At 42.7% G+C, this 25268-nt stretch overlaps 2 protein-coding genes across 8 annotated transcripts in view; both read right to left on the minus strand.

The window, feature by feature from the left end:
• MAP3K20 (mitogen-activated protein kinase kinase kinase 20) overlaps window positions 1–1895 on the minus strand; it is a 91328-nt gene extending 89433 nt beyond the window's left edge. For 3 of the 4 annotated variants that reach the window (XM_030485772.1, XM_030485775.1, XM_030485776.1), the window contains exon 1: window positions 1718–1895. The gene's annotated coding sequence lies outside the window, so the exon portion shown is untranslated. Of the gene's footprint in view, window positions 1–723; window positions 1231–1717 lie in introns of those variants that run through there. The other variant, XM_030485773.1, reaches the window with a different exon arrangement.
• A 9136-nt stretch (window positions 1896–11031) lies between these two features.
• Window positions 11032–25268, minus strand: part of RAPGEF4 (Rap guanine nucleotide exchange factor 4) — a 151472-nt gene continuing 137235 nt past the window's right edge. For all 4 annotated transcript variants that reach the window (XM_030485779.1, XM_030485778.1, XM_032919923.1 and 1 more), the window contains 5 exons: window positions 25004–25054; window positions 24281–24368; window positions 23887–23951; window positions 15465–15519; window positions 11032–13943 (listed from right to left, as the gene is read on the minus strand). In XM_030485779.1, the coding sequence (XP_030341639.1) occupies window positions 13816–13943; window positions 15465–15519; window positions 23887–23951; window positions 24281–24368; window positions 25004–25054 (387 nt within the window). In that variant the 3' untranslated portion in view covers window positions 11032–13815. The remainder of the gene's footprint in view (window positions 13944–15464; window positions 15520–23886; window positions 23952–24280; window positions 24369–25003; window positions 25055–25268) is intronic.

The following is a 25268-nucleotide window of genomic DNA, read 5'->3' on the forward strand; positions in this document are numbered from 1 at the left end:
TGAATAAGATGCAAACAAACTCCAAGCACAACTGCAAACTACATCTATCCTAATCTTCTAATCTCCCAATAAGTTAGGACAAAGTCAAGAACCCCTACAATCACTCAACTTTCTTAACCAGACTGAGCAGCAGCCCTGCAGATGGTGAGACTGGAGGCGTGACTCTGCCTACCTTAGTTACAGAAGCAACAACATTTGAGCCTGTCCTTTGTCAGAACCTAAGAATTCTGCATAACTTCCATTAATAACATTTCTAATTTTATTTGAATTTATACAACCATTGCTATGGAAAAAAAGAGCTTAACTCAGCCTGAACAGTTTGACTACTTCAGAAAACAAACTATTTTCGACTCAAGCTGTGTCGATGGCAGAGACTGAAGGGTTTAAAGGCTCCACTTTAAATAGAAAACATTTTATCTCAGGGAAACCCTAAACTGCTCACTTCACTTACATTATACCTCGCCAGTGATGCCTGCCAGGAGTGTGCCCGCGACAACATGCAAGACAGAGGAGGCAGCCACCCCTGCACCCTGGGGCACCCAAGGATAGAGCCGCTCTGTCCTTGCACAGGCACAAGTGCGGGACCCGGTTTTGTCAGCATTTCTGCCTTCTCCTCCTCCTTCAGCGAGCCGGGCTCTCCAGGGTTACCATTCTTCACACAATGCCACTGGTATGCAAAGCACATTATGGATAGATAAAACAAGTAGGCTTCTGAGGACTTACAATTTCAGGGCAAAGTCCTGAAAACATCTAACTGCATGCCTCCAGCGGAAAGCTATGATGTTTTCAGGCAGTGACCCAGTTAATCCAGTGCTTTCAAATTATTTCTGCTTCTGGAATTTAGAAAAAGTAATGATCCATGGCTTTCCCGATGGCTCTGTCGCTAAAACTCACAGCAAAGCATGCTGGATAGAGGGGTAACGGATGGCTCAACACACACACTAAATAAAAAAGGCATACTGGGGAAAGGAACTAACTTGAACAAAGATAGAAAAAGAAAATACGTATATTAAAAAAAGACAGCTTACATAAAAAATGAGGAGGGGGGAAGCGAAAGGAAAACGGAGGGGAAGGGAAGTCACACCTCGAAGCCCAACTTGAGGGATTTTACACCCGAAAGAACAGAAAAACGCAGCAGGTGCACTCAAAGTGAACATGTCTCAAACACCGACTGAGAAGCGGAGCGGTGGCTGAGAACAGCGGCCTCCGGCCGGACGCCGGCGTCCCGCGGCCAACCCTACGGGAAACACCGTGCCAGCACCGTCCGCGGGCCGCCGCTCCATGCCGCCCCGGCTGCCGCCCGGCGGGCACCACCGCGCGCCGCCCGGCGAGGCACGGCCCGTCTCCCGGCCCCCAGCGGCGGCGTCCGCGGGACCCCCGCCCGGCCACGCGTGGCCGCCGGTGCCTGTCGGGGGGTCCCGCCGGGCGCAGCTGCCCCGCGGGGCGACAAAAAGTCAGGCCGAGCGGCGGGACGGGCGAGCGCCTGCCCTCCAAAGACTTGCAAAGTTGCTTCAGCGGGTGGGAAACGTCAAACGCGGTGGGGACACCCGCGGCGCGGCCCCGCTCCGCTCCGCTCCCCGGCCGCGCTGCGCTGCGCCCCTCCGGCCCCCCGTCCGCCGCCTCCCTCCGCCCAGCCACACGTGCACCGACCGCGCCACCGCCCCAGTGCTGTCCCCCGCCCGCCCGGGCGTGGCGAGGGGCGCCTCGCCGTCCTCACCTTCCCCGAGGGACTCCGGGCTGGCGGGACGCGAGCGGCGCCGATCCCGGAGCCGCCGAGGGAGGCTGGAACCGGCGCGACCGCGTCTCCCGCTCCGTCCCCCGCGCTTCCGGTTGGTGCCGGGGAGCCGGAGCCGCCGCCGCCCCCGCGCCGCCTCGCAGCGGCGCCACCCCGCGCTCTGCCCGGGCCCCGCGGCGCAGGAGAGGCCGGTGCCGCCCCCGGGGTGCGGGCAGCGCGGCCGCCCCGCCTGCAGGGGGCGACGTGCCGCGGATGGCGTGTGGGGCGGAGGGGCGCCGGGCCGCCGGTACCGTGCGGATGCGGCCGGGGCCGTGCCTCTGCCCTGGCGCAGGGTTAGGGGCGGCTAGCGAGGGAGACCGTGTGCCCACCACCCTTGTCCCCAGCATGTTGATGAGCAATGGGGCACCTTGGCCCCTCATAGCCAACGCACACCTCACCCGCGGGGTTGGCCGCTGTGGCGGGGCTGGCGTGAGGCGAGCTGGAGGGAGCTCCAGGTCTGGACATCTTGGGCGTTCAGCTGAGGCGGAGTGTCTGCTCGTCAGTTAACTGTGCCAAATTTAGGATGGGGCTTCTGGACCAAGCAGGACCTGTTAGCTGAGGTGTTTCCCGTTCACAAAGTGCAGACCTGCCATTGCAGGTGGAGAGAGACCTGGCACGGTGCTGCACTGGCATGGCCGTAGCTTTGGAAGCACAAGTGTCTGGGGCTGCATGAAAAGGAGCATGACCAGCAGGTCAAGGGATGTGATTCTCACCCTCAACTCTTCCTCTTGTAACCCACCTGGACTACTGTGTTCAGCTCTGGGGACCCCAACGCAAGAGGAATGTGGCCCTGTTGGAGTGAGTCCAGAGGAGGCCAGGAAGATGCTCAGAGGGCTGGAGCACTTCTCCTATGAGAACAGGCTGAGAGAGTTGGGCTCGTTCAGCCTGCAGAAGAGAAGGCTCATGGGAGACCCGATAACGGCCTTCCAGTACCTAAAAGGGACCTACAAGAAAGCTGGGGAGAGACTTTTTACCACGGCATGTAGTGATAAGACAAGGGGTAATGGCTTTAAATTGAAAGAGGGGAGATTTAGATTAGGTATAAGAAGTCATTCTTTACTGTGAAAGTAGAGACACACTGGCACAGTTTGCCCGAAGAAGTTGTGGCTGCCCCATTCCTGGCAGTGTTCAAGGCCAGGTTGGATGGGGCTTTGAGCAACCTGGTCTATTGGAAGGTGTCCCTGCTCACATCAGGGAGGTTGGAACTAGATGAGCTTTAAAGTCCAATCCAATCCGATCCATGATGACTTGACTGGCAAGTGCAAGCTCCCCCATCCATAGTCCTCAGCCACCCTCAGGATGGTCACCCCAGGTCAGAAAGAAAAGAGAGACAACCAAATCCACCCTCTGAAACCACACAGACCCTTCCTTATCCAAACGTTTCAATGGCATTAAGATGTTCTGCTGTCACAGATTGAAAATAAGCTGTCATGCCTAAAGGAAGTGACTCAAAAGACTTGGTGGCAAACAATTTTTCTACTGATGCAAACACATCACGTGGCTGCGACAGTACATTTTTTGTATCGGTGTTGCACAGGATTCAGTGCCCATCACCACTTTACTGTGCGCTCCCCAGCTCATCTACTGGTGTCTGAACACTGGTTTTACACTCACTGGAGAGTCTCAGCCCCTCGTTATCTCTCATACTTGTCTATTGTTATATGTATGTGTAGATCTGCCATATAAAAATCAGCTGTCTAGCACAGTGAATCACAAAGGCTTGTGCAGCATCACACTGAATCATATACAGTAATTGTACATCACAAAGATGTATGGTATCGAGGTGAATCATGGAAGAACACTTTACTGATGAATCGAATACAATCATTTCGCAAACATCAGAGGCTTTTCCCCAAGGTGTGTTATTTTGGCACGAGGGAGGGTAAAAAGCAGTTGAAACAGTGAAGTACAATTATACGTTTCTGGCCATAAAATAAGACATATTCCACTGAGCCATAGCAAATAACTGGAGTAAAGTTCAGCAAGGTCTTTAGCACTCGGTGTAATAGGTACATGAAGATGCTAAGAAAGTCAAAAAGCAGGCAGTGGTGGCCCCCTTTCACCCACCTGACAGGTCCAGCGTTGCCAGGACAAGCACTGAAGGAGGTCGGTGTGCTCTGGCTTCCCCTGCATATGGCACTTTCAGGCGCTTCTTGTCTGCTCTGAGAGCGCTTGTGCTTTCTTATGAAGAGATCTGCTGGTGGGCCTGGAGAAGCCTCCAGGCAAAGCCAGTCAAAGGTGCCACATTTTTAAAGAAAGCACAAATATCAATGCAAACCACATGAAACTCATGCTTAGGTGGAGGACGGGTGCCACATACTTAGTCTCTTAAGTGCTGTGACTAAACACGTTTATCCTTCCTGTCCGAGGCAATTGCCAATTAGTGAAGTGTTTTAAAAATCTACTTAAATGTTAAGTCCCTTGATTCATAGGCATTTGCTTAGGAGAGCAGAACACTTGCATTGAGAGGTCTCTTGCCTAGGGCGCTTTGTCCATGCGTTTTGTCCATGGCTGTGTATTTGCAGAGCTGAGATTTATCATGTCTGACTTTAGGCCTTGGTTGCAGAAAGAAATAACCTATTCCAGTAGTGCCTGAGAAACGAGGGGGTGGTTAATATTTCCTACTCCAAGAATCGGAGTGCAGAGTCTGCATCAGGCACTGTGTTAACATGCCACTGTTTGAAACATGTAATTGCACTTGCTCTGTTAGAGGACAAGAGAGCGAAAGTGAAGGAGCCTGCACGAGGAATGTCCAACCCCAGTGGTACACTGTGAAGCTAGAATTACTACAACAAGGTTTTAAGAGTGCTTTTTGTGCTTATATTCTTTCTGCCCTCTGGCTAGTGAGTCTTTGCATGTTATAATGTTTTTTTCCATTATCATGAAAACTAAAAAATTAGCTAGAAAAGGTCAGAAAGCAGAGAAATCAGAGTTTCTTGAGTGGTCATAATACCATATAAAACAATGAACCAATGCATAGTGGTATGGTTTCTCCCCCTTTTTGAGACAGCAAATCCAAGCTGATAAGCTCTGAGTTACCTCTGGAGAACTCAGTCCTAATCTCAGGCTTCTTCAATTTACATGGAACAGGCAGAAAAAGAAAATACTTAAAAGCTAACAAAAGTTATTGCAAAGCCACAACAATTGGCAAAGGATAAAGGCAGCTCTAGCAACTTTTAACTCAATTTTAGAGTTGAAAGGATTCATGTGAATTGTCTGTTTACATCTCCTTGCCACACTGGGTGTGCAGTGACGTCTCACCGCCTTTCAACATGGAAAATACAGTTCCATGCATACGTTCAGGCATTTTAAATCATCCTTCCTGCCAAAAGCAGCAGTCACACCCCTCCCCTGCCCGGCCAGCCCTGTTCCCGCTGCTGCGCTGCCCACTGGCTTTTGCATGGGGAGCGGGGCTGCAGAGGTGAGGCAGCTGCAGGGAAAAGCAGTCGGGTTTCACCCAGACCTGAACGCGGGTCATCGGGCAATTGCACAGAAAGATTTGTGCCAGTGCAAAGGCAGGAGCAGGGCAAGGGCTGATAAGAGCAGCTGAGAGAGGACAGCGCCTGGAAGTGCTTTTTTAGCAGTAGTGATGGTTTATGCCAGCTTAAACTGTATGTGAAACTCGAGACACAGATAATTTGGAGGTGGACACCTGCTCCATATTTTTCAATCCTCCTTCAGGACCCGCTCAGAGTTCAGCTCAGGCTTAGTGCTGAGGTTCCTTTGGAGCACTTCTGTTTCTCTGGCTGCTATGGCTTGCTCTGCCATTGTTAAACTACAACTGGACAGAAAACATGGTGGGGGTCATGCCTGGGATGTACAAGGAAGGTTGTGCACACATTGCCAAAGAAGTTGTAGCGTTAGTATACGCTAGTGTTAATCTAGCTAGTTTGAGCTGTAACAATATGTTAGCATTAATTTCGTGCCATTTGTACCATCAGGTTTGTGACCTGGAAGAGGGGCAGGAGTGGCTCACCTGAAACCCCTGCCTGCATCACTGGTTTTGCTTGCACTGTCCGGACTGAAATTCATGCAGGTATGTTCAGATATGCTGCAATCACACACCTCTGCAGTTACACCCCAAAACATAACTAGCAGGGTTGGCCTCATGACTAAAAGAGAAGTGGCGTGGTATTGCCAGCCCAAATAAGCTGCATTTAGTCTTTCCGAGAGATGGCAAGTGGAAAATCTAAGGGATTGCCTTTGGATTTGGCTCTGAGGCAATCCTGCCGTTCCTGCTGTAACCAACATGGTGAGCGTGCACCCACAAACACCGACCTGGTGCTACACGCAGCCCCCATGCCCACAGCCAGGGCTCTGATTCCTGTTTGCTTCAGCAGCCCAGTCGCTGGTGTGCTGTGGGTAATGGCTAACTCTCGGCTTTCATGGGGAATGAAGAAAGACAGCCTGTAGTAACCATCAGACACCTCTTAGATCCACACAACTGGTATTTTTTTCCGCCGTTCTCTCTTTTTTTTTTTACTTTTGTATTAAAGAGAAAAATAAGGAATTTGTGCTAGTGCCTATATCACATATTTAACATAAAATCTAATAAAACAATTATTAATTATAAAATTAATAACTATAGAATTATTAAGTACAGGCTAGAATGATAAAATACAGGCATCCATGTGGCAGAGACGGCTTGTGTGCAATGGGTGTCTTACATGTGGATCAAATACCTGCTTTGTGCGTGGTGGTTTTCAGAACTGACACGCTGCAGCTTGTACACTATTTGTCTTTTGATCGGGCATGTGTGCAGTATAAAAGCACATACAGCTTCTACAAAAGTGTCAATATAATTAACAATGAGATAGCAATGAAATGGCAAAATATTAACATGAAATATATGTATTGATTGTTTTACAAGAATGGTTTCCTTATCTTTTACTGGCAGTGCAGTTTTAGCCAGTCATTATACTCAGCTGTAATCCACTCACTAGTACTCTGCTCAGTTACTATTTCATTACATACTTGTAATTATATAGAGAAAGCTCATACTCCTTCTTATAGTAAATTTTGTGGTCAGTTAGACTTAATCCATTGTTCTGATTTTGGCACTTCTTTCCTCTAAAATGCAATATGGCTTAACACTATTTTCTTTGTTTTAAAGCTGAACTGAGTTTATTCTAGCTGTGCCAGTCTGTGTTTTCTGATCTGCACTGCTGTGAGCTCCACTGAAGCAACAGTCCCTTCATTTCCCTCGTAATCTTTTCCCAATAGGTTGCTCAGTTGTAGGGAATCTGGGGAGAGGCAGGCACAATTTCACCTCTGAGGGCCACCAAGAGAAGGTGACAACAGAGAACATTCAACAGCTGGTTTAAAGCATTCTGTGCTATTTTCTTTATGAAAATAATTAGTTTCTAAGTACATTTACCTTTCTTGGAAAGTAAAGGCAGCCACTGGAATCGTGAAAACTTCAGTTTCCATTGACAAGGAGTCAGTTTGAACTGAACAGAAAATATTAGCTCCTCTTCATGATGTACTATAGTATCAGTAGCTTACATTTTTTTGCCACTTGTTTAATCCAGAGCACATTAATTAGAAACAAATCTGTCTGTTGAAGATCACATCTTTTTTGATTTAAAGATTAATAAAGACTAGAAAATGTCCCTAATACTTATGCCTCAGAAAATCCCTTATACTAGGTAAATCAGCTAGATAAATTAGCTGGATCGTGTCAGTCCCTTTGCCTGTGTTCCCAAAAAAGGTGCTCAACCCCCCCAAACACTAGCACACCAGTAACAATGGCTAATTGTGACAGGAAGGGAGAAACATAAATCTGTGCAAACCTCTAACTAGTTTCTGGCAACAGCGCTAACTGATCAGGAGCATCACAAAGGAGTTACATGCCAGACAACTGGAACAGGAGAAACATTAGGGCAGGAATTACAAATGGAAGGAAATGTTAGATTTCAAACAGACTCTAGGCAGCAACCTGCCAGTACCGCAGCCCTCAAGGGTCAGTCCTACAGAGAATGAGGACATCTAAAGAAAACCCAAGGCAACACTGGCTCTCTGTTATCTGAGAACATCCACAATGCTGCCGACGGTACTCCTGTGCAGAAATAATGTACACCTGTGAAAAACCACAAAGAGTCGGCAAATATAGCCAGCGGATTCACTTGCTGGCTCGGACAGCATCTGAAGAAAGAACTATTTAAAAACACAAGAGGTGGTGCTATAATGAGGAAACCATGGAGAGCAGAAAGCTTATGATTATTGACAGAAGTTGATTAAGAAATGGATTATTGTCTGTCAGGATGTTGGAGTATCTACTGTCAGCTCTATCCTATGTATCTTTATGTAAATTTCCTTTAATTGAAGTGTCCATTTACAATCATTATTTTCATTGGTAATACGCTTTATTTGCATTTGAAAGCAGAAAGGGGGAAAAAAAAATTAAACACGACTGGCTGACCCCTGCCATGTGACAAAGGCTTTGCTTTCTGTCACTCTGACCCAAATGGATTAGGGCCAGGAAATAAAGGTCAGTCTTTTACCAGTACCCCTGTGTGTCACGTTTTTATTACATGGAGTTTCCAAGAAAAATATCCCAATTTGCGTCAGTAATTATGCATTCTTTATGCATTTTCATGTAGTTTTCTGAGTTTATTTTGCATTCAGAAATCACCTTTGAGTGCCAAACCTATTAAAAACAAACCCTTTGTGAAATATCCTTCAGCAGTTAAATGTAAGTGGTAGATTTTGTAGCTGTACATGCTCTTTCTTTCCATTTTAATTACAAGAAGCTTCCTTTTTACAGGAGTCTCCCCACCACTTGAGTCATAAACAGCCAAGGCTGTGGTTGGATTACTTTCCTTTGTGAATTTACAAGTATTTTATTGCTAAAGCAATGCACAGATGAAGTAAGAGCCAGTCTTGTATGTCATGTAGGTAAATGCATGGAGGATGTACACTGGATGCTCCTGCAGCACACTGACCATGGCCTTTCCCCATGGTGAGAAGCTGGAGGGCAGGTTTTAGCCACGAGCCATGCCGGGGAACTCCCTGTCCAGCAGGAATTGGTTTGGGGCAGCAGTGCCCATTCCTGGGAGAGGTGAAGGGGAGAGGGTCTCCTCCGGCCACTGTCACCCCAGCCAAGGGCCAGCCAGCCCCACGCTACTGCTGAGGGTGGTGGGGGTTCTCTGGGCACAGCTATGGCCCTGGAGGCAGGGCTCCGAGGACAGGCTGCTATAGAAGTTTCTGGTTTAGTAATTTGGATGCTAACTTTTTAATCTGGTCATTATTTTCTTTGATTGCTAATACCTTGACCTCTGGTGACAGCGGCTGCTTGTGCCTGCTAAACTTTAATGCAGGCTACAGTAAAGAACATTATGATTATTTGAAAAGGCAGGGCGTAATGCATTTCAGATTAACAGTGAAAGAAAAGCTATTCAAGTTAGAGGTTCACTTTGCCATATCTCTCTCTATGCTGCTTTCCTTATTATCAGTACAAAAAATGAAATGAGAATAGCACATCTTTTAATTTTCTTCCACCATTACCTCTTGATTTGCATTCAGAGCTCCCAGAAGAAATACCACTGAATTCAGAAGTACTCTATTTAAGCTGCATGGTGTTTAAAAATTGCTGGAAGAGGTTAAGGTACTGTATATTATGCAGTTGACCTTACTAAGAAGCTATGTTAGCAATTTAGACTTATAATTTTGTTAAAATATTTTTTTAAAGCAAAATTCATTATCTCTTTTGGTACCCCTGCAGGTTAAACCTTTTGATGTCTCTCTAACTTATTTTGTAAGATTTCTAAATTGTATTTAAACTCCTTGTACTTAAAAGGTTGTTTTGCCAGCGTCTCCTTGAAAAGAGGGGGATTTTTTGTTTCTTTGTACCCGGTCTGCAGAGGCTTTGCACCTTCACAGCATTTTCCTTAGGAGGGAGAAACCTAAACCCTCCATCTGCAGAGTCCTGCAAATACGTTTGAACTCTTTTATCTGGCACTATTACGTCTTTGTGGCTGATCATCCACAAAGTTTGAACAAGATGTCCAGGGAAAATATTTTGGATGCTGCCTTTACCAAACAGTTGTAGTCTCCTGGTACATTGGATTCAGCTCCCCTGGATTTAACCTTTGTTCCCTGGTTCTGTTTAGGGGTGGCCAACACAGGGCCTGGTCTCTGAGAAAAACAGCAAATCCTAACAAAGCATCAATAGTGAAAAGCGCCAGATCAGAGGAGAGCTGTGCCCTGTGGCTCTTGGGCTTCCGTAGCCCTAAATAGGGGTGTTTGTGCTCTGTACTGCTGCTGGAGCACAAAACACGTCAGCAGTGGAACCCTGTAATGCAGGACATTTTCCAAAATGCCCAAGGTGCCACCGCCCTGGCTCTGCAGTCTCCAGCAGTGGGTGTTTATCATGGCACTGCCTCCCGGTCACCTCTCATGTAAAAACTACAGTATGTCTCTGCCAGTGGGTAAAATAAGGTCAGGGGCTCTGGGGCCTGAGGCCAAGTAGCACAGACCAGCCCGATCAGCACTGCAGGACCCGTGACCCTCAGGAGTGGTCCTCCTTTTGAACAGGTTTCTGTTTTTTCAGTCTGCAGTGTTGAAATAAGGAAGGAGCTGTGCTGCAATGTTTATGCTGTTCACGCAAGTGGGCATGATGGAGGTGCGGAGCACCCTGAGTCCTGCTGGAGAACTGCTGGAGGGGATGGAGATAGGCTGGACAGGCTTGCCCATATTCCTCACCGGAAATGATCCCTGGTGCATGCTCCCCCTCCGTAATGGCTGGATGCTCTCAAGCCATTCAAGCTGGCATGGACCAACATCAGGCCAAGTGCTACAACTAAAGCAGTAAGGACCATGAGTGGCACGGCACTGGGGGTCGCCCGACCCCCTTTTCCTTGGCTGCATTGTCACAGCGCCCAAGCCCAGGCTTGCAACCAGCCTTGAGAGCCAGCAGGTCAGGGGTGTCTCCTCACTGAAGCAGGATCAAGCTGTGACTCGCAGCTGCCAGCACAGTGAGGACAGTATGGGCATTTCGACACTTCCGTGTTTCCCGAGTTCCTATACATTCTTCACATTATTGCAACAGGCGCTGGGACATCACACAGCAAGAGCGGTGTACCGACAGCTGCCTGCCTGCGGTAAAGTCAATGCAGGGAGCAAGAGAAGCCCGGTGTGGAGCCCCAAGCCAGAGGGTGTAGTTATTCATTTGATGTGTAGGTATGTAGACTGTGATCAGCACAATAGCAACTGGGCCGCTTGAATAAGTTAGATAGATACAGAAATTGCAACACGCGTTACTTATACAGCACCCTTTATTGGAAGATTAAAAAATGCCAGATACCAGTTTCATAGAGTACGTAAACTGCATTCATCTGTTGATACGGAGGTACCATAAAGCTTCTGTTTGTATCACTGGGATATATATACATGACAAAGGCTGTTTGGCAACAAATAAGTAAAACAGTTAGAGGTTCCGAGGAATAAAAGAATAAACCAAGGGGATAAAAACATACTAAACGGATGAAGAATTGGTCTCTGTGCAGAGCCAAGCTGAAACTTGGCAGCTTTATAAACCAGTTAACATAGAAATAAATGAAAGTCCAAACAATAGGAACAAATATGGAACAAATAAAATCATGACCTCACAAATGTTATAAATTGATTGTTAAGATAAAAACATCTTTTGAATTAATTGTGTCCCTATAGTTTATTTTACTGCATACTTTGCTTCTGGGAAGATTCTGTATCTGAAAAAGCTGTATGAAGTATAGTCATAAAGCAGTACAAATGGAAATATTTCTCACTTGAAATAATAAGACACAAATTTGTCTCTATGTTATTAGCTGGTTATCCTCTGAATCATCCTGAACTTCCAGTCAGACAGCAAAATTAAAATAAATTATTTCATCATGCTGCAGAATGTTTCTTAACTGTGTAATTCTTTCCTTTGCAGAATGCAGGTACTGAGCAGATAGTGGTTCTATGTGTCAGCATTTCCCTGGTGACTCTCAGCTTTTGCAGAATTTATGTTTTGACTAAAAGGATGTGATTATTTGTACGGCTAAAAAAAGAAAATCTTCACGTGTGTACTGACTCCACACAGTCCTGGCCAGCGCCAAGAAAAGCGTACACTGTGTCTGAGGTGAAATGTAGACTATATCAATGAGGTCATCGGTGAAGCTTCATCATGAGATAATAGGTGCCACTTCTAATTTCAGGCTTAATCAGCTTTATGACATCCAGCTGAGCAGAGCCGAGCCGGTGTGAATGCACTAGGGAAGACTTTTGCCATTTGAACATCATCAATCCATTGGCACATGCTTGGCCCTGTCAGTGCTTGCCCAGCAGCAGCACAATACTCCGTCCTGTGGAGTATTCGGCCTGGCACAAATGATCTTGGCGAGGAAAGGCTACATGCCAGGTCACCTCTTCCCTCATGGCTGCAGGACCCGATAGACCTCCCTGAGGTGACCGAAGCCAGGGGCCTCTCAAGTGCCCCATTAGCTGAGGTCTCAGCTTGAGTTAGCCTACCTGAGGTAAAATCCTGTCCAAGGCAAGGTAACTTGTAGTGCTCACATTAGTGACTGAGCAGGACAAATTAGTCAGATAGCTAAAATGAAGAATACATCCCTTCTTCATTTTAACCTTTCCAATTAGATGTTTTCTATGTTTACATGGGATGGTAGGGAGCCGCCTTAGAAACCCTAAACAAACCAGCTAATAAAACCATAGTGTTACATCACTGCAAGCCTGTCATCCCCTTTGGCAGGGATGGATCTGACTGGCTTTAAACTGATCACCTGTATCACAATGGTCATTGTCTAACTGCTGTTTCAAGGCCCAGCAAATGACAAGTGCAGTTTGCTTTATCAGCCAATTAATAGCATCAGTAGTTATGCAGGAATGAAGCTGAAAGTGCAAATAAGGCCAGCGACTAAACCTTTCCAGCAATTCCATTTAATAAAGTACTGCATGTTATTTACAGCGAATGTACATCACACAATTCCTACACATAAAATGCACACAAAGTATAAAGACAAAAGCAGCACTCCTATAACACGCTAAAGAAAATAAATAAAACTGAATTATTTTGGCACAACAGCTATTACATAAATAAATATTCTAGAACATAATGAATTAACATTTATTTACAGTCTATTGAAAGTGCAAAACAATTGGCTGAAAATTAAGATATTTGTAAATGGTTAAGACCAGAAAATATGTGTTAACCAGCCACAATTAATTATAGCTAAAGTTTAAGGTTTTAATGTCCAGGAAATTATTCTCTTGAAATCTGTTTGTGCATATTGTGCTCTTTTTGAACCAGTCTTTTGCTACCTTTACGCTATTGATTTTGACAACCTTACTATTGTAATGGAATCCTGTAAAAACCTGATCGGTAGTTTAAAAAAAGAAGTAAAATGTAAACACAGGTTAATCTATTCATCATTCAAAGTATTTTCAGTCCTGTCAGTTCTCTGAAATGGCCACACTGCTCGCAGTAGTAGGCAGCACAGTTAGGGTAAGAAATTTTTCTTAGTATCTGTTATATTTCAAATGGCAATACTTGTTAAGTCTTCTTTGAATTGAACTATACCTTGGACGTCTCTTGAACCTACATTCTTACATCAGGTGTCTACATGCATCTTCTACTGAGGTCAACAGTAGCTGGGTAAGCTAAACTGGTGATCAGTTTTGGTCCTGACCTGGAGAATAAATCATAAAATACAGACTTTTAATTAGGGAGAAAAACACTACCTCCCTTAGGATTGTTAGAAGCTTTTTGTGCATTTTTCACTAACTGTTCTATTTTATCCTTTGCCTTTTTTATCCATGTGAGAAATCATTTACTATAAGATGAATTAATGGTTCACAACATGGCCACCCGTGCAGCTATAGTGCATATATTCTTCCTCAACCAAAGTTCTCTGACAGGCTGGTACATTGTGCGTTGCCTAAGACCTTAGAATATGTTTTTGCTTATTTTTGTAGTGGCAGTGTGGTAGCAGGGAAAGTGAAGTTCTTAACAAGTGACCTTGACAGGATAAAAGATCATTTCTCATCACGGCTTCAAATGTTTATGCTCGACGCGGTTCTAGTCGGTGAGACATCTGTGATAAAGTTCTCTGGTTGTCAATCACATTTAATTGCCGCACATAGCTCCGAACATCCTGATGGTTCTTATTAGTTAGGGCTGCGTCGGGATCTGGTGAAAGAGAAATGATGTAGGATTGATACACTTAAATGAACAAATGCCTGAACAGAATGCGGTAACTCTTTACAAGCTGTCACAGGAAACACCAGATCCTGGTGAGTTAAAAAGGAAATATTTAGAAATCGTGCTCTTTGAAGCCTTTCCTCCATAGCTGAGTGTCTTTCTGGTTCCTACCCCCACAAATTAACTTTTTCTCTCAGATATCCTTGGCTACATGTCCCCAAATTGATGGCTCTTGGTTACAGTTTTATACATCACCTTACCAGTCAATTGCTATAAATTATCTAGCTAACTAGTATGATTTAAAGTTGCCCATCTGCTTTTGAACCAGCAGCTTTCACATGGATTCAGAACTATAAAATTGATTTAAGCCTCCTTTCATGAAATATTCCCATTTCTAACTCAGCATTAAATATCTGTAACACTGTAGTGCTTTGTGGCTGCCCCATTCAAGCTTACCTTACTTAACATAACCTCATTATACCTACTTCAATAATTATGAAATACCACTGAGTTAAAATCTGAGTATCTTCAGCCTCACAGTGAACAGCTTATAATTCAATGAAATATGTGTTAGGTAACTTTAACTTCTCTAAAAGAAAGATACTGAAGCATCTACTATGTATAAATACATATATAAACACACAAAAAGCATGGGACTTAGATACGGTACCTCTATATACTGACATTTTGTTATATATAGTGAAAATCCACTTCCATTTCTAAATATGTGGAGGTCTCACTAGTGCTTAATACATTAAAATTAGAAGATACATAGCTAGAAAAACTTCAGCAGTGGGAGGAAAAATTAAAAAGCTCTTTTATCTTGATCTTCTAGAGTTAAGCTTTGATCCAGATGTAAAGAAACTATTTTTATAATAATATATTGTTTGATATTATTTATTCTGTTCTTTGAGGAAAAGGAAGGCTGCTGTGTAGCAAAATGAGTGAAGTGCTGAGGAAATGCCAGTGTGACAGGGACTGACAGTGCACCTAGATGGGATGAGACCCACAGAGCAAGCCTGTTTGCCCATGCAGCTCTGTCATCTTTCGTGGCCTCAAGTAAGTTCTGGTAATTATATTGTCAAACAGGTTTTAAGCTCACCACCTGATGCAGTTATGTCACCTATAAACATCATGTTTCCGGATTGGTTTCCTATAAAAACAGGGCTTATCCAAGCAAGTATCTTGCGTGTATCTGTGTGCTGCTGTCTGCTAGCCTGACTTTAACCACTTCTGAACCCGGTGGCTAATTCCAACAAATTCTAACTTGACAGATGTGTAGAGACCTCACAGATACTTAGCTCCTTCACATGCTTGGAGAAGAGATGGAGGAGAAGGGGCTTATTAGAGCTTCCTGAAGGATATTTCACCCTGTGAAATACTGAAGGATCCAAACAGGGAAGAATCACTGAAAACCAGGCTTTTCAATTCTGGTACACACAGAATTAGCTGTAATTACTGTAGCTACTGATGATAATGCTGACTGTGCAGATGTTGTAATACACTTACTGAAAGATTGGCTTCGGCAGAATTTCACCGTCCTGACAGTGTTGGCAATCATGCGCTGGAAAGAAAAGATGGGATGCAATCAGGGAACAAGCACTGTATTTCATCATCATTTAAACGAAGCACCTAACTGTGCCTCAGTGTGAAGACATATGCCAATAAAAGCAGTCATATGAATGAAAATATAATTTTAATGCTGATACTCTCATATGTAGGGTGTGATTTGCATTTACACAGGCTTTAAATGAGCATGAGTGTAATTTACATGCGCTCAGAGAACCCTTACCCTTGCTTGGATGCTGTAAAAGGCCTTAACTAAGAACGAAAATCAGACCCTTTAATGTGCATTTCTTTGATAACATCTTCTCACATTCAAAAGTAAAAGGAACATCATGTAGAACAGCTTGGAGTATACACACATTAATTTTAAGACCATCAGTTCCTAACAGCAAGGCTATTTCTATAACATACTCAGCAATCGAAGAGCATTCACCTTTCATATGAATTTGAGTTTAAAATGCAGCCTTCCCGGAAAATAACAGTGTAAAATGAGTGTGTGAGAGTGCATGTTCACTGATTCCCTCTGAAAGTATGCTCGATTCACAGGTGAGAAGGCCACCATGAGAATTGTGGTTGTCTAGGCAAGTTTCATCAAACAGAACTGTTTGACAGTGCTAGCTTGCACAGGGCTATCTAACCCAGCATGAAAGTGGATTCACTTTTTGTGGACACCTCTACTGGCAATTCACAAAACAAGCAGAAGTAACTTCATTCCTTCTTGGCTGTGCTTGCTCCCCAGTAAATAAGCCATTATTTCACTCACTTGGCTAAGAAAATATTCAATAATACATTTCACTCGAATAAATCAGATGCTATTTTACAATATTTTCTAAGAACAGAAATTAAGGTAAGTCATAAAGCAAAACATTTCAGATTTAGTTCTGGACTGCAAAATTGTAACTAGGTTGTGTGATTACCACCACACAGGTAATACACCCACTAGTGCGGGGGCAAACTTAGTTGTTCTGCATAATATCAAATAAACTGAAACTTCAGCAGTAAAACTGAATCCCTTAGCTAGACACTTTGAGTCAATCACTGTTATAAGGACAACATTTGTTTCGGTTTCTTTTGCTTAGATTAAGAAAAAGCAGAGAAGTGAAATGCTATTCCTAATCAGAGTCTAATGTTTGTTCCGGCACTTTAACATGGTCCAACAATTAAAACACAGCTACATCTTTTAATGCAGCATACTCTCGCTCCCCAAAATCCACACACTATTATGATCTTATATGAAAATGATGTTATAAATAAAATACCTTTATGAAATCTGTCATTCCAGAAGGGGGAATCACCAATGTAAAATGTTCCATAACACATACTGAATAATCTAGACATTTTAATGTGCTGACAAGCATACAAAAATGGGTATGGCTGGTGATTAGCATTAAAAACACTAGTGATATATCATGCACCAAATTTTTGTGGATTACACATTGTATAATCAAATGAATTGCAGCTATTCTGAAACCGATCTAAAATATTTTAATTTTAAAACACAAGTTCCCAAAAGATCTAGGGAATTTGTATATGCATCTGCTTATATTTTTCCTAAAGTCATATGTATTTAGATATGGAAAACAAGCAGATTTCAAGTAAGGGTAATTTTTATCCTATGTTAATTTTTATACCTCTTCAAGCCATTACTACTAGGCAGATTTTCTGAGGCACTTCCCTTGCAAACATTCTCGTATGTGCTTAGCATTAAGCATGTGAATAAGCCCCATTAACTTCAATGGAACCTCTTAAATACTCAAGGATAAGCACCCATTATAGTACTGGATTGAGACAGAACGCACTGTGTATTACAGTGTTAGTTATTCAAGTGTAACCCAATCAAATGAAAATCAAAACAATGTGAACATGTAAACATGAATGTTTCATAACTCTCATGGTTTCACATTTAGCTGCGTTATGGGATGCTGCTATTTTGATTTACACCTTTTCAAAAAGTACTCCCCTAAAATAACTACAAGGAGAGACCATAAAGTTGAACTGCACCAGACAACATGATGAAATTTGAAAAGCGTCTAACTTCAAGGGAAGCTTTCCTAAGGACACTTCATTTTTATGAAGATAACTACTGTTGCTTGATGTGCCCTCTGGATAGACTGTTAATACACCCCCCAATTTTTCATACTTGTAATGTTTATGTTTTGCAGCCTCATTTCACGATGATCTTTGAAGCTAGACTGTAGTTTCAGTGTTTGATTAGTTAGTGTTAAGCTTCCCAAGTGAAAATTGATATTTATCAAAAAAGTGTGTTCTGTGGAATCTTTTTACTCTTTTTATTTATGCGGGGAATTTGTTCTGTGAAGAAGCATAACATTTGGAATACGTACTGTAACGCTGTATTGTACTGAAAGACAAATTATGCTTGTAGCAAGGGTTTTTAAAAAGTTTTCACTATTTCCAAATTTCTCTTCATACGGGCTTTTCCAGGCAAAGAAAACCAAAGTGGCTAGGATCTTGTCTGACTTCTGTTTAAAGGCTGAACTGCCTGGCTTCCTTCAGTTGGCTGAAAGGATTAATTTTAAGGAGTTACTTTGCCTATTCTTCAGGATACTGTCATTCAGTCTGTGCATTTTGAAGTATCCTGGCAATAAGGAAACACAAAGGAATAAGGAAGTGGATGTTAAGGCAGAATAAAAGAAGAATCTGTGGCCAGAAGACAGCATTGCAACCCAATGAGATTCTGGAGCATTATGTATCCTTGAAGAGCTCTTTTCACATTGCTTTTTTCCAAGTGCTGTTGTACTGTCTAATACAAACTCAAAAGAGCTCCTCTTTGGAAGGTGCACATAAAAACATAAACTGAAAGTGAATTTCCCTTCCTGAATCTTGTAGATAAGTTGGATTGTCTTCCTTTGATTCAAGGAAACTAGAAACACGTACAGAAAAAATGTTCAGATGGGAGTTTAAGTGCCAGCTCCTTAAATTTTTCTTTAAATAGAGGATTACCTCTAGTTAGCGCCTGCAGAAATTAACCTCTGCTTACTCACTGTGCTAAGAAAGACCATTATGGAAAAGCCACATAAACTTCAATTTGGATTTTTCTGAAATAGAACCAACTGCATAATATGACAAGCAACTGCTACTACCAGCATTCTATATATATACACAACAATACCCTTTAGAGTTTTACACAGTTTGGAATAGTGGCAGCAGGCCAGCACATTATCTTCTAATCCATTCCAAACCCAGGTTTCTAAATGTTATAAATATTCATATATGCCATAGAAAACTAGTAAGGGCTTTAGTCACACACTTTTTGCATAATCTTTATGTTCCAAAAATGAAAGAATGTTTGCCCTTTTTTTGCATAAGGATCAGAGTGTGAATTCCCTTTTGTTCATATCCACAAAACCCGAAAACCAATATGTGCCGATTCTCTAATCCTCATTTCACACCTGAAGGGTGAAGAAGCTTCACAAAATGAAGCATCAGCGGCCAGCATCATGGCACTGCCTTGTGCTGCCATGGCAGTTCAGCGCTTTCAGAGCTCTTTCATGTGTTCTGCTCCCTCTACAGGAGCCATTTCTGAGACATGCTGGGTAGTATGACATGGAGATGGTGCCACGGAAGGTGATCTTTGTTCAGGCTGGCTGATGGTTTGAGAAATGGCGCTGATAAAGTTCCCAAATAATTGCATCTTCCCTCTACCTATGAATACAAAATTCTGTACTGGCAGTCAGAGTGCAGGATTATGCTGTTGAGGTCTGCAATTAGCAGAAATCAGTAAGTGGTCAAGAGTATGAAATATTGCCTGTCCTTAAGGAGGTTCATACTCAGTACTTTCCTCACTTTCCTCTTTCTTCTTTCCCTGGCAAGACATAATTCTAGGAAAGGGCTTTTAAATTTTCTTCTAAATATATAGCTATAAAAGCAGTGTTACTTGAATGTTGCCATGTACTGCAGTGCAGGTTGCAGCTTGTCCTGTATGTGCTAAATCATACGGAGTTTATAGGAACTAATACCACTGGCAGATCTGGGGGCTCTCCTTCACCTGAAAAGACGGTCATTAATGGACCTAAAAGACGTGTATTTTAGATCACAAACTAATTGTGTTTGCTGTTACTGCCATCTTTTTATATTTCTTCTACTTGCAGCTCTCAAAATGTCCTCAACCCACAAAACTACAACTACAGCATTTTAAAAACTTTACAAGCCTATTCATTCCACGTTCCTCTGTGACAAGTATGTCTTCAGTTTTTACATAGATGGGTCTTCTAAAGCAGCACTTACAACTAACATCTACTGTCAACTCATAAGTGGAGAAAAGATGAAGGTAGTTTTTACCACACAAGGTCACGGAGCACATGCCAACGGAGAAGGCACATCTGAGCAGCACCATTGTGGAAACAGCTTGTACCTTGTCTCCATTAGCTTCTTACAGTGTGTCACCAGGACACAGTGAGATAAGCAAAAGACCTTCAATACTTCTCTAAAACCATGTGTTTGGTATTGAAAACAAAGCCTTTTACTAAAGACTTGTATTACTAATACCAGTAATGTCTACTTAGTGGCAAAAGTATAAATAACATGTTCCAGGCTGACTTTAAGGCCCAATGCTTGTTTCCTCCAACCCCTCCTTGCTTCATGCAATAAATGGCATAGTAAAGAGCACAAGTACAGTGCACGTACAAAGAGAATACCTATTTCTGACATGTTCTATATTGTTTTCCCACATCTCGTACATACCAAATGGGTTCGCTTACAGACTTCCCCCCTCACACACAGCTGTGGCTCTACCATACACATAGTATTCTCTTCCCTGGCTAGCTGTCCCTGCCCTCCCACTCCTCACAGCCTTGTCCAAGTAAGAGGCTCCATGGAGATCGGGAGATGAGGAAGAGGAAGAAGGAGCAGGCAGTTTATAAAGGCAGCAGCAGCTAAAGCTCAGCAATGCTCTTCAGAGTGATGTCCCCCATTGCTGTCGATACCACAGTTCTGTCACTACACCTCTGAAAAAGACCAATTTATAGGAAAGTGTAGCAGGAAAAAATTGACTCAGTCCCTTTCCTTTTTAGCTTGACTTGCTAAAAAAACCTAGGCTAATGTGATTTAACACCATCTGTCTGTTTTTCCCTTCTTCTCTAGATAGTTTTGTCAAATCTGAAAAAAGAACCCAGAGTTTTCAAACATAAGAAAGCTCCTACCAATTTTCTGTGAAACTAGATGGCTGTGAACAAGAGAAAGATTGTGTAAGTGCCTTCTTCTGTCTCCTTCAGGGAAAAGGCTGTAGTGCAAGTTCCTATGTTATGACAAAAGCCTATTCACACAGAATTCCCCAGCCATGAAGAAACCACACATGCCCCAGCCACGAGGAGAGCTCTGAGCAGAGCTTAGGCAGCCATGAAACACAAACGTTTAGGGAACCAGGCCTCGTTTCTTTCTGGCACTCAGGGAACTCCTGGCTCAGACACTGTCTGACAGCTCCTGCATGTTTTAAGATGCATCATTTAATATAAATAATAACAGAAACCTCAGAGAACATAAAAGATTTAAAGGAAGCTGTTTCAGCTGCAGAGATGCCACGAGATCAAACTTCTACTTTTGGCTGCCAGTTACAGGAATAAAGTTGTCAGCAGCACATCAGCTGTCGGGATCAGAGCTCTGTGGTGAGAATGCAGACATGATGCCAGCGGCTGTTCTCGGTTTCATCACTGTGCTTACATGAGAGTCAGAGGGACCCACCTCCTCCGGTGGCAAATGGCACCAGCAGTGGCAGCTACCCAGATATTTTTATTCATAAACTTCAGCAAGCATCAAAGTTAGGATGGATCAAGGGAAATCATTTTCCAAAGAACAAAGATGTTTTAGACAGATCAGTAAGAGTGGCTCCCAGCAATATTCAGAGGTATCTCTACGTGCTTGTGACAGAATGTCATGCAGCAGAACAAACAGGCAGAAACAACAAATGGCAGGACTTGATTCCTGTGAGGAAATCTGGTTTCTGCATTTCTCCTGAAATAACAGAATAGCAGAATAACATCACAGATTTACCTTGAGTTCATACTTATGTAAAAGGAAGCTGAATTTATCTGAGGGTTATCTGGCTGAGTGGTCTTGTCTTCACCAGTTAATATCTGGCAATTATGTGTGGATATGACAGTTGTAAGCTTAACACAAGTAGGCGGTAGCAACTGAGGTTTAACAGTAGGCTTTTCTTCTTTGCTTGACCTGATGACACATGCAAAAAGCTAAAAACTGCCAGGTCCACATTAGGATTTGAATGAATTATGTGGGTGGAATCTGAATACATGTTGCTTTGAAGAGCTATGGGTTGAGAGAAGCAGTAAAAACATAGAAGCATGCAGAATAGCTAATGAAGAACATTAAAAAGGCAAAAGATATACTTGTAGTAAGGCCTGGAGAAAAAGCAGAGTGGGCTTCTAGGTAGAGCACTAACTGAAGAAAGGTTTAGAATACTGAGAAAGGAGAACGTTTCCCTTTCTGTTGTGTGGAGGAACATGAGACCTTATACTGATTCTTTGAAAAATATATAGCATCAAAAATACATTAATTGATCTTCACTTTCCTCTCCTGAAGGACATGCTCAAAGCTCAGATTATTGTTCAAAATGGGTGATATTACCTTCAGGCAGTAAAAAATTTTATTTAAAGTTTTTGGGTGCTAGTAGTAAATCCATGTTCTAGAGAGAACTTACATAGAAGATAAGGCAACGTACAGACTAGGGTGAAAAGGGCAGACCTGCAGCAGCCTAGCTACAGATCAGTTTAAGCTGCTATAAAATTCACTCTTGGCCTTGGGAGTGCCAAACTGTAGTATAGAGTGGTGCAGAACCATTTCTAAATGACAGGCCTGGGCTGAACTTCTGTCTATGGGCAAGTACTCGCAGGAGAGCTCCTGCCTCCTGTAATGGCTTTTGCACATAATCAGGCATAAAGAACAGCCTGGGGCATACAGCTCTGCGGCCTGCTGATGTACCGGCTCTTCTGGCTCAGGAGGTGTAAGTAGGCCAGGTGAGGAGGTCAAGTGGACAACATGGAGCCAGCCACATAGCCATGGCTATAGCAATGCATCTGCCTTCCCTCCTGGTTTGGAGGTGCTTCAGCCAAGTCTGAGATCCCTTTGTGTTCCCCAAAATATTTACTATCTACGCTAATATATGTTTATCTATCTGATTAGAATGGGCAGTCCAGGAAAAAATCCTGTCTGCAGGTAGAAGGCTCACAGCCTTTGGAAGGAGATGGCAACGCAGTCTGCGTATGCAATTACAGAATGTCATTATTGCAAAGTGAGGTCAGACCCCTACTCGGGCATTAGTACTTCCATTTACTCACCGAAAAGTCTCGCCTTAGTAGACAGGTATTTTCACACTAGGACAGAGGCTGTCCTGGAGCTACAGACTAAAATCTAAGAGAAGAATTCACTCAGAGTTACAATGACTTTTCTGTAAATTTTTCTGAAGACCTGAAAGTCCTCCTTTTTGACTCTCCACAGTGCTCAGAAAGTAAGACAAGCTCCTCTGTAGTGCAGTGGAAATAACCATGGAGTGGTTCTGGTTACTGTAGTACTAAGAATAAGCAGATATAGGTGCCAGAGTAGATCTGCTCTAGCATGGCTGCTGAATGGAGCTTTACTGCCAGGACACAAAGTCAGGTTTGGTTCTGCAGTGCAGCTGCTCATAGCTGGGCTTGGCTAACCCTGGTTCCCAGATGCAGGTGTCATTAACCACATTAATTAAGAGCATGACCTTAGCAATTAAGAAAAGAGCTTCTCGCTACTAAGAAACTAGAGTTTCAATAGAGATTTCTGCCATGGGAAGTTGCCTGTCTGCTTGCAGTGTTTGAAATTATGGGAGCTTAGGTGCAGGATTTAAAATATATCAGATTGACCATAGTCTAGCCTTCTATTATTGATCCCCCTTACCAACATGAAAGCAATCAAATCACCAAGTCTTGTTGAAGGAAAGAAGAAAACAAGATGATGTGCACTTTTTGTATTAAAGCTGCTTTCCTTCTCTGAGGACCAATGCAGAAATATCCCAGCCTGAGGCAGTTCAGTCCGGTTTGAAGAAACAGCAGTTAAAATCTCAGCTTGGTCCCAAAATGGCTCTTAAAAACTGTCTTGAGCAGCTCTGCTTCCTGTCACTGCTGCTGCCTCTCCTAGGAAACATTTTGGCTACGCATGGCTCAGTGAGCAGTTTCTTCTCCACCTCTGTGAGATTTTCCAGAAACCCAGAGGTCTCAGGCACTGTGCACAACGCAGACTATTTCTGCTAGCTCTTGGTCCTGCCTTCACTTTCTCTAACCCTAGAAATCATTGTTGAGAAGTTCATTCTTGAAGAGATGAATAGGGAGGTCTTTTTAAATTTTCATTTAAAATATGGCATACATACCATTTTTTCGAAGTTTACTAGATTGTCAGTGAATGTCTTGTTTCCCTCATGAGTGAACGTCATGTCTGTATAGAAATAAAAGCCACACAAAAGCCCATTACTGGCCATACAAAACAGCAGAACATTTTACCTATCCCTTACAAAAATCAAAGCAACTATAAAAGTAAAACATTTAGTTTTTAATTTGCAGCATTTCTGAGACTAGTAAAATTGAGATATGATATTCAGATGTACTAAAGCAGTTTTTCTTGTCTCCGTGCCATGCTTTTTATAATGGAAAAAGATCATACCTCACACTGAGATTGATTTTTGCTTTTTTTTGCTGCTACTCTTATTCTTCAAATATTTGACAAATAGCTTTCAAGTTAATAATTCTCGTAACATCCAAGCCTACCTTTTATAAGTAGTGGCATGAAAGGAATTATTGGAGGGTCCAATTTAGCTACAGTTAGTCTGTAGGCCCTATGGTTTCTTGATGGATCCTTAAGAAAAAAGAGAAATCAAATAATTACTAATATGTATTATTATATGTATCAAGACACGGTATGCATTCATTTAGATGTCATGGCATTTATTAAAATCATTATTTTCCCCTGTGGCTTTAAAAGTGCATCTGCAAACTCAGATGTCTTTTATCACTCTCCTATAGAACTTACATGATGAGAATGCAGCCGCTAAACAAACATTTTTCATGCCAAATAGCAAGGTAAGGTATGATTACAAAAAAATGTTCACAAAAAGAACCATGTTATTTTTCCTCCCTCCTTGCAGCTGCAGATCCAGTTTTGCTTATGTTGTAACACTAAAATGTAATGCCTGGAAAAATCCAGGTTGGAAAAGATAATTTCCCATATGTACTATTGGAAAACATGTGATAAAGCTTTTCTGAGTTCCCAGATTAACTTTGAGTGGTACATAAGTTCTCCCAGAGTAGGTTCCTAAGAGTATAATTTATTAGTCATACATACTTGTTTTAGCAGCTCTAAAATGGGATCATAAACTTCTTAAAGTCAAACAAGGACATATAAAATGTTCTGAATCAAGGAATTCAAATCAGTTACTCAGAAACTGAATTAGCTCAGATTGTGCACAGAATAAGGGATCCATTGCTATTCACCATTAAGCTTTCAAACTCTGCATAGATCTTCTTGAACTTGCTTGGAAGTTTCTGTTAATAAAAACAAAAATAGCAAACCTTAATTAAATCCAATTTGTGTAAATGCTAGTTCTTTCTACAACACCCTAAGTCAGGAAAGTGCTCTTTTTGCCAGATATCTCTAACAATGTGCTAATCTAAAATACAACATGTTTCCTAGCAACCAGATTATAAATAGAGACAGGACCAGCCATGAAACCTGGATCCTGATTTAAGCTCCAACTTG

This window comes from Strigops habroptila, chromosome 5 (genome assembly GCF_004027225.2).
Source record: "Strigops habroptila isolate Jane chromosome 5, bStrHab1.2.pri, whole genome shotgun sequence".
NCBI lineage: Eukaryota > Metazoa > Chordata > Aves > Psittaciformes > Psittacidae > Strigops > Strigops habroptila.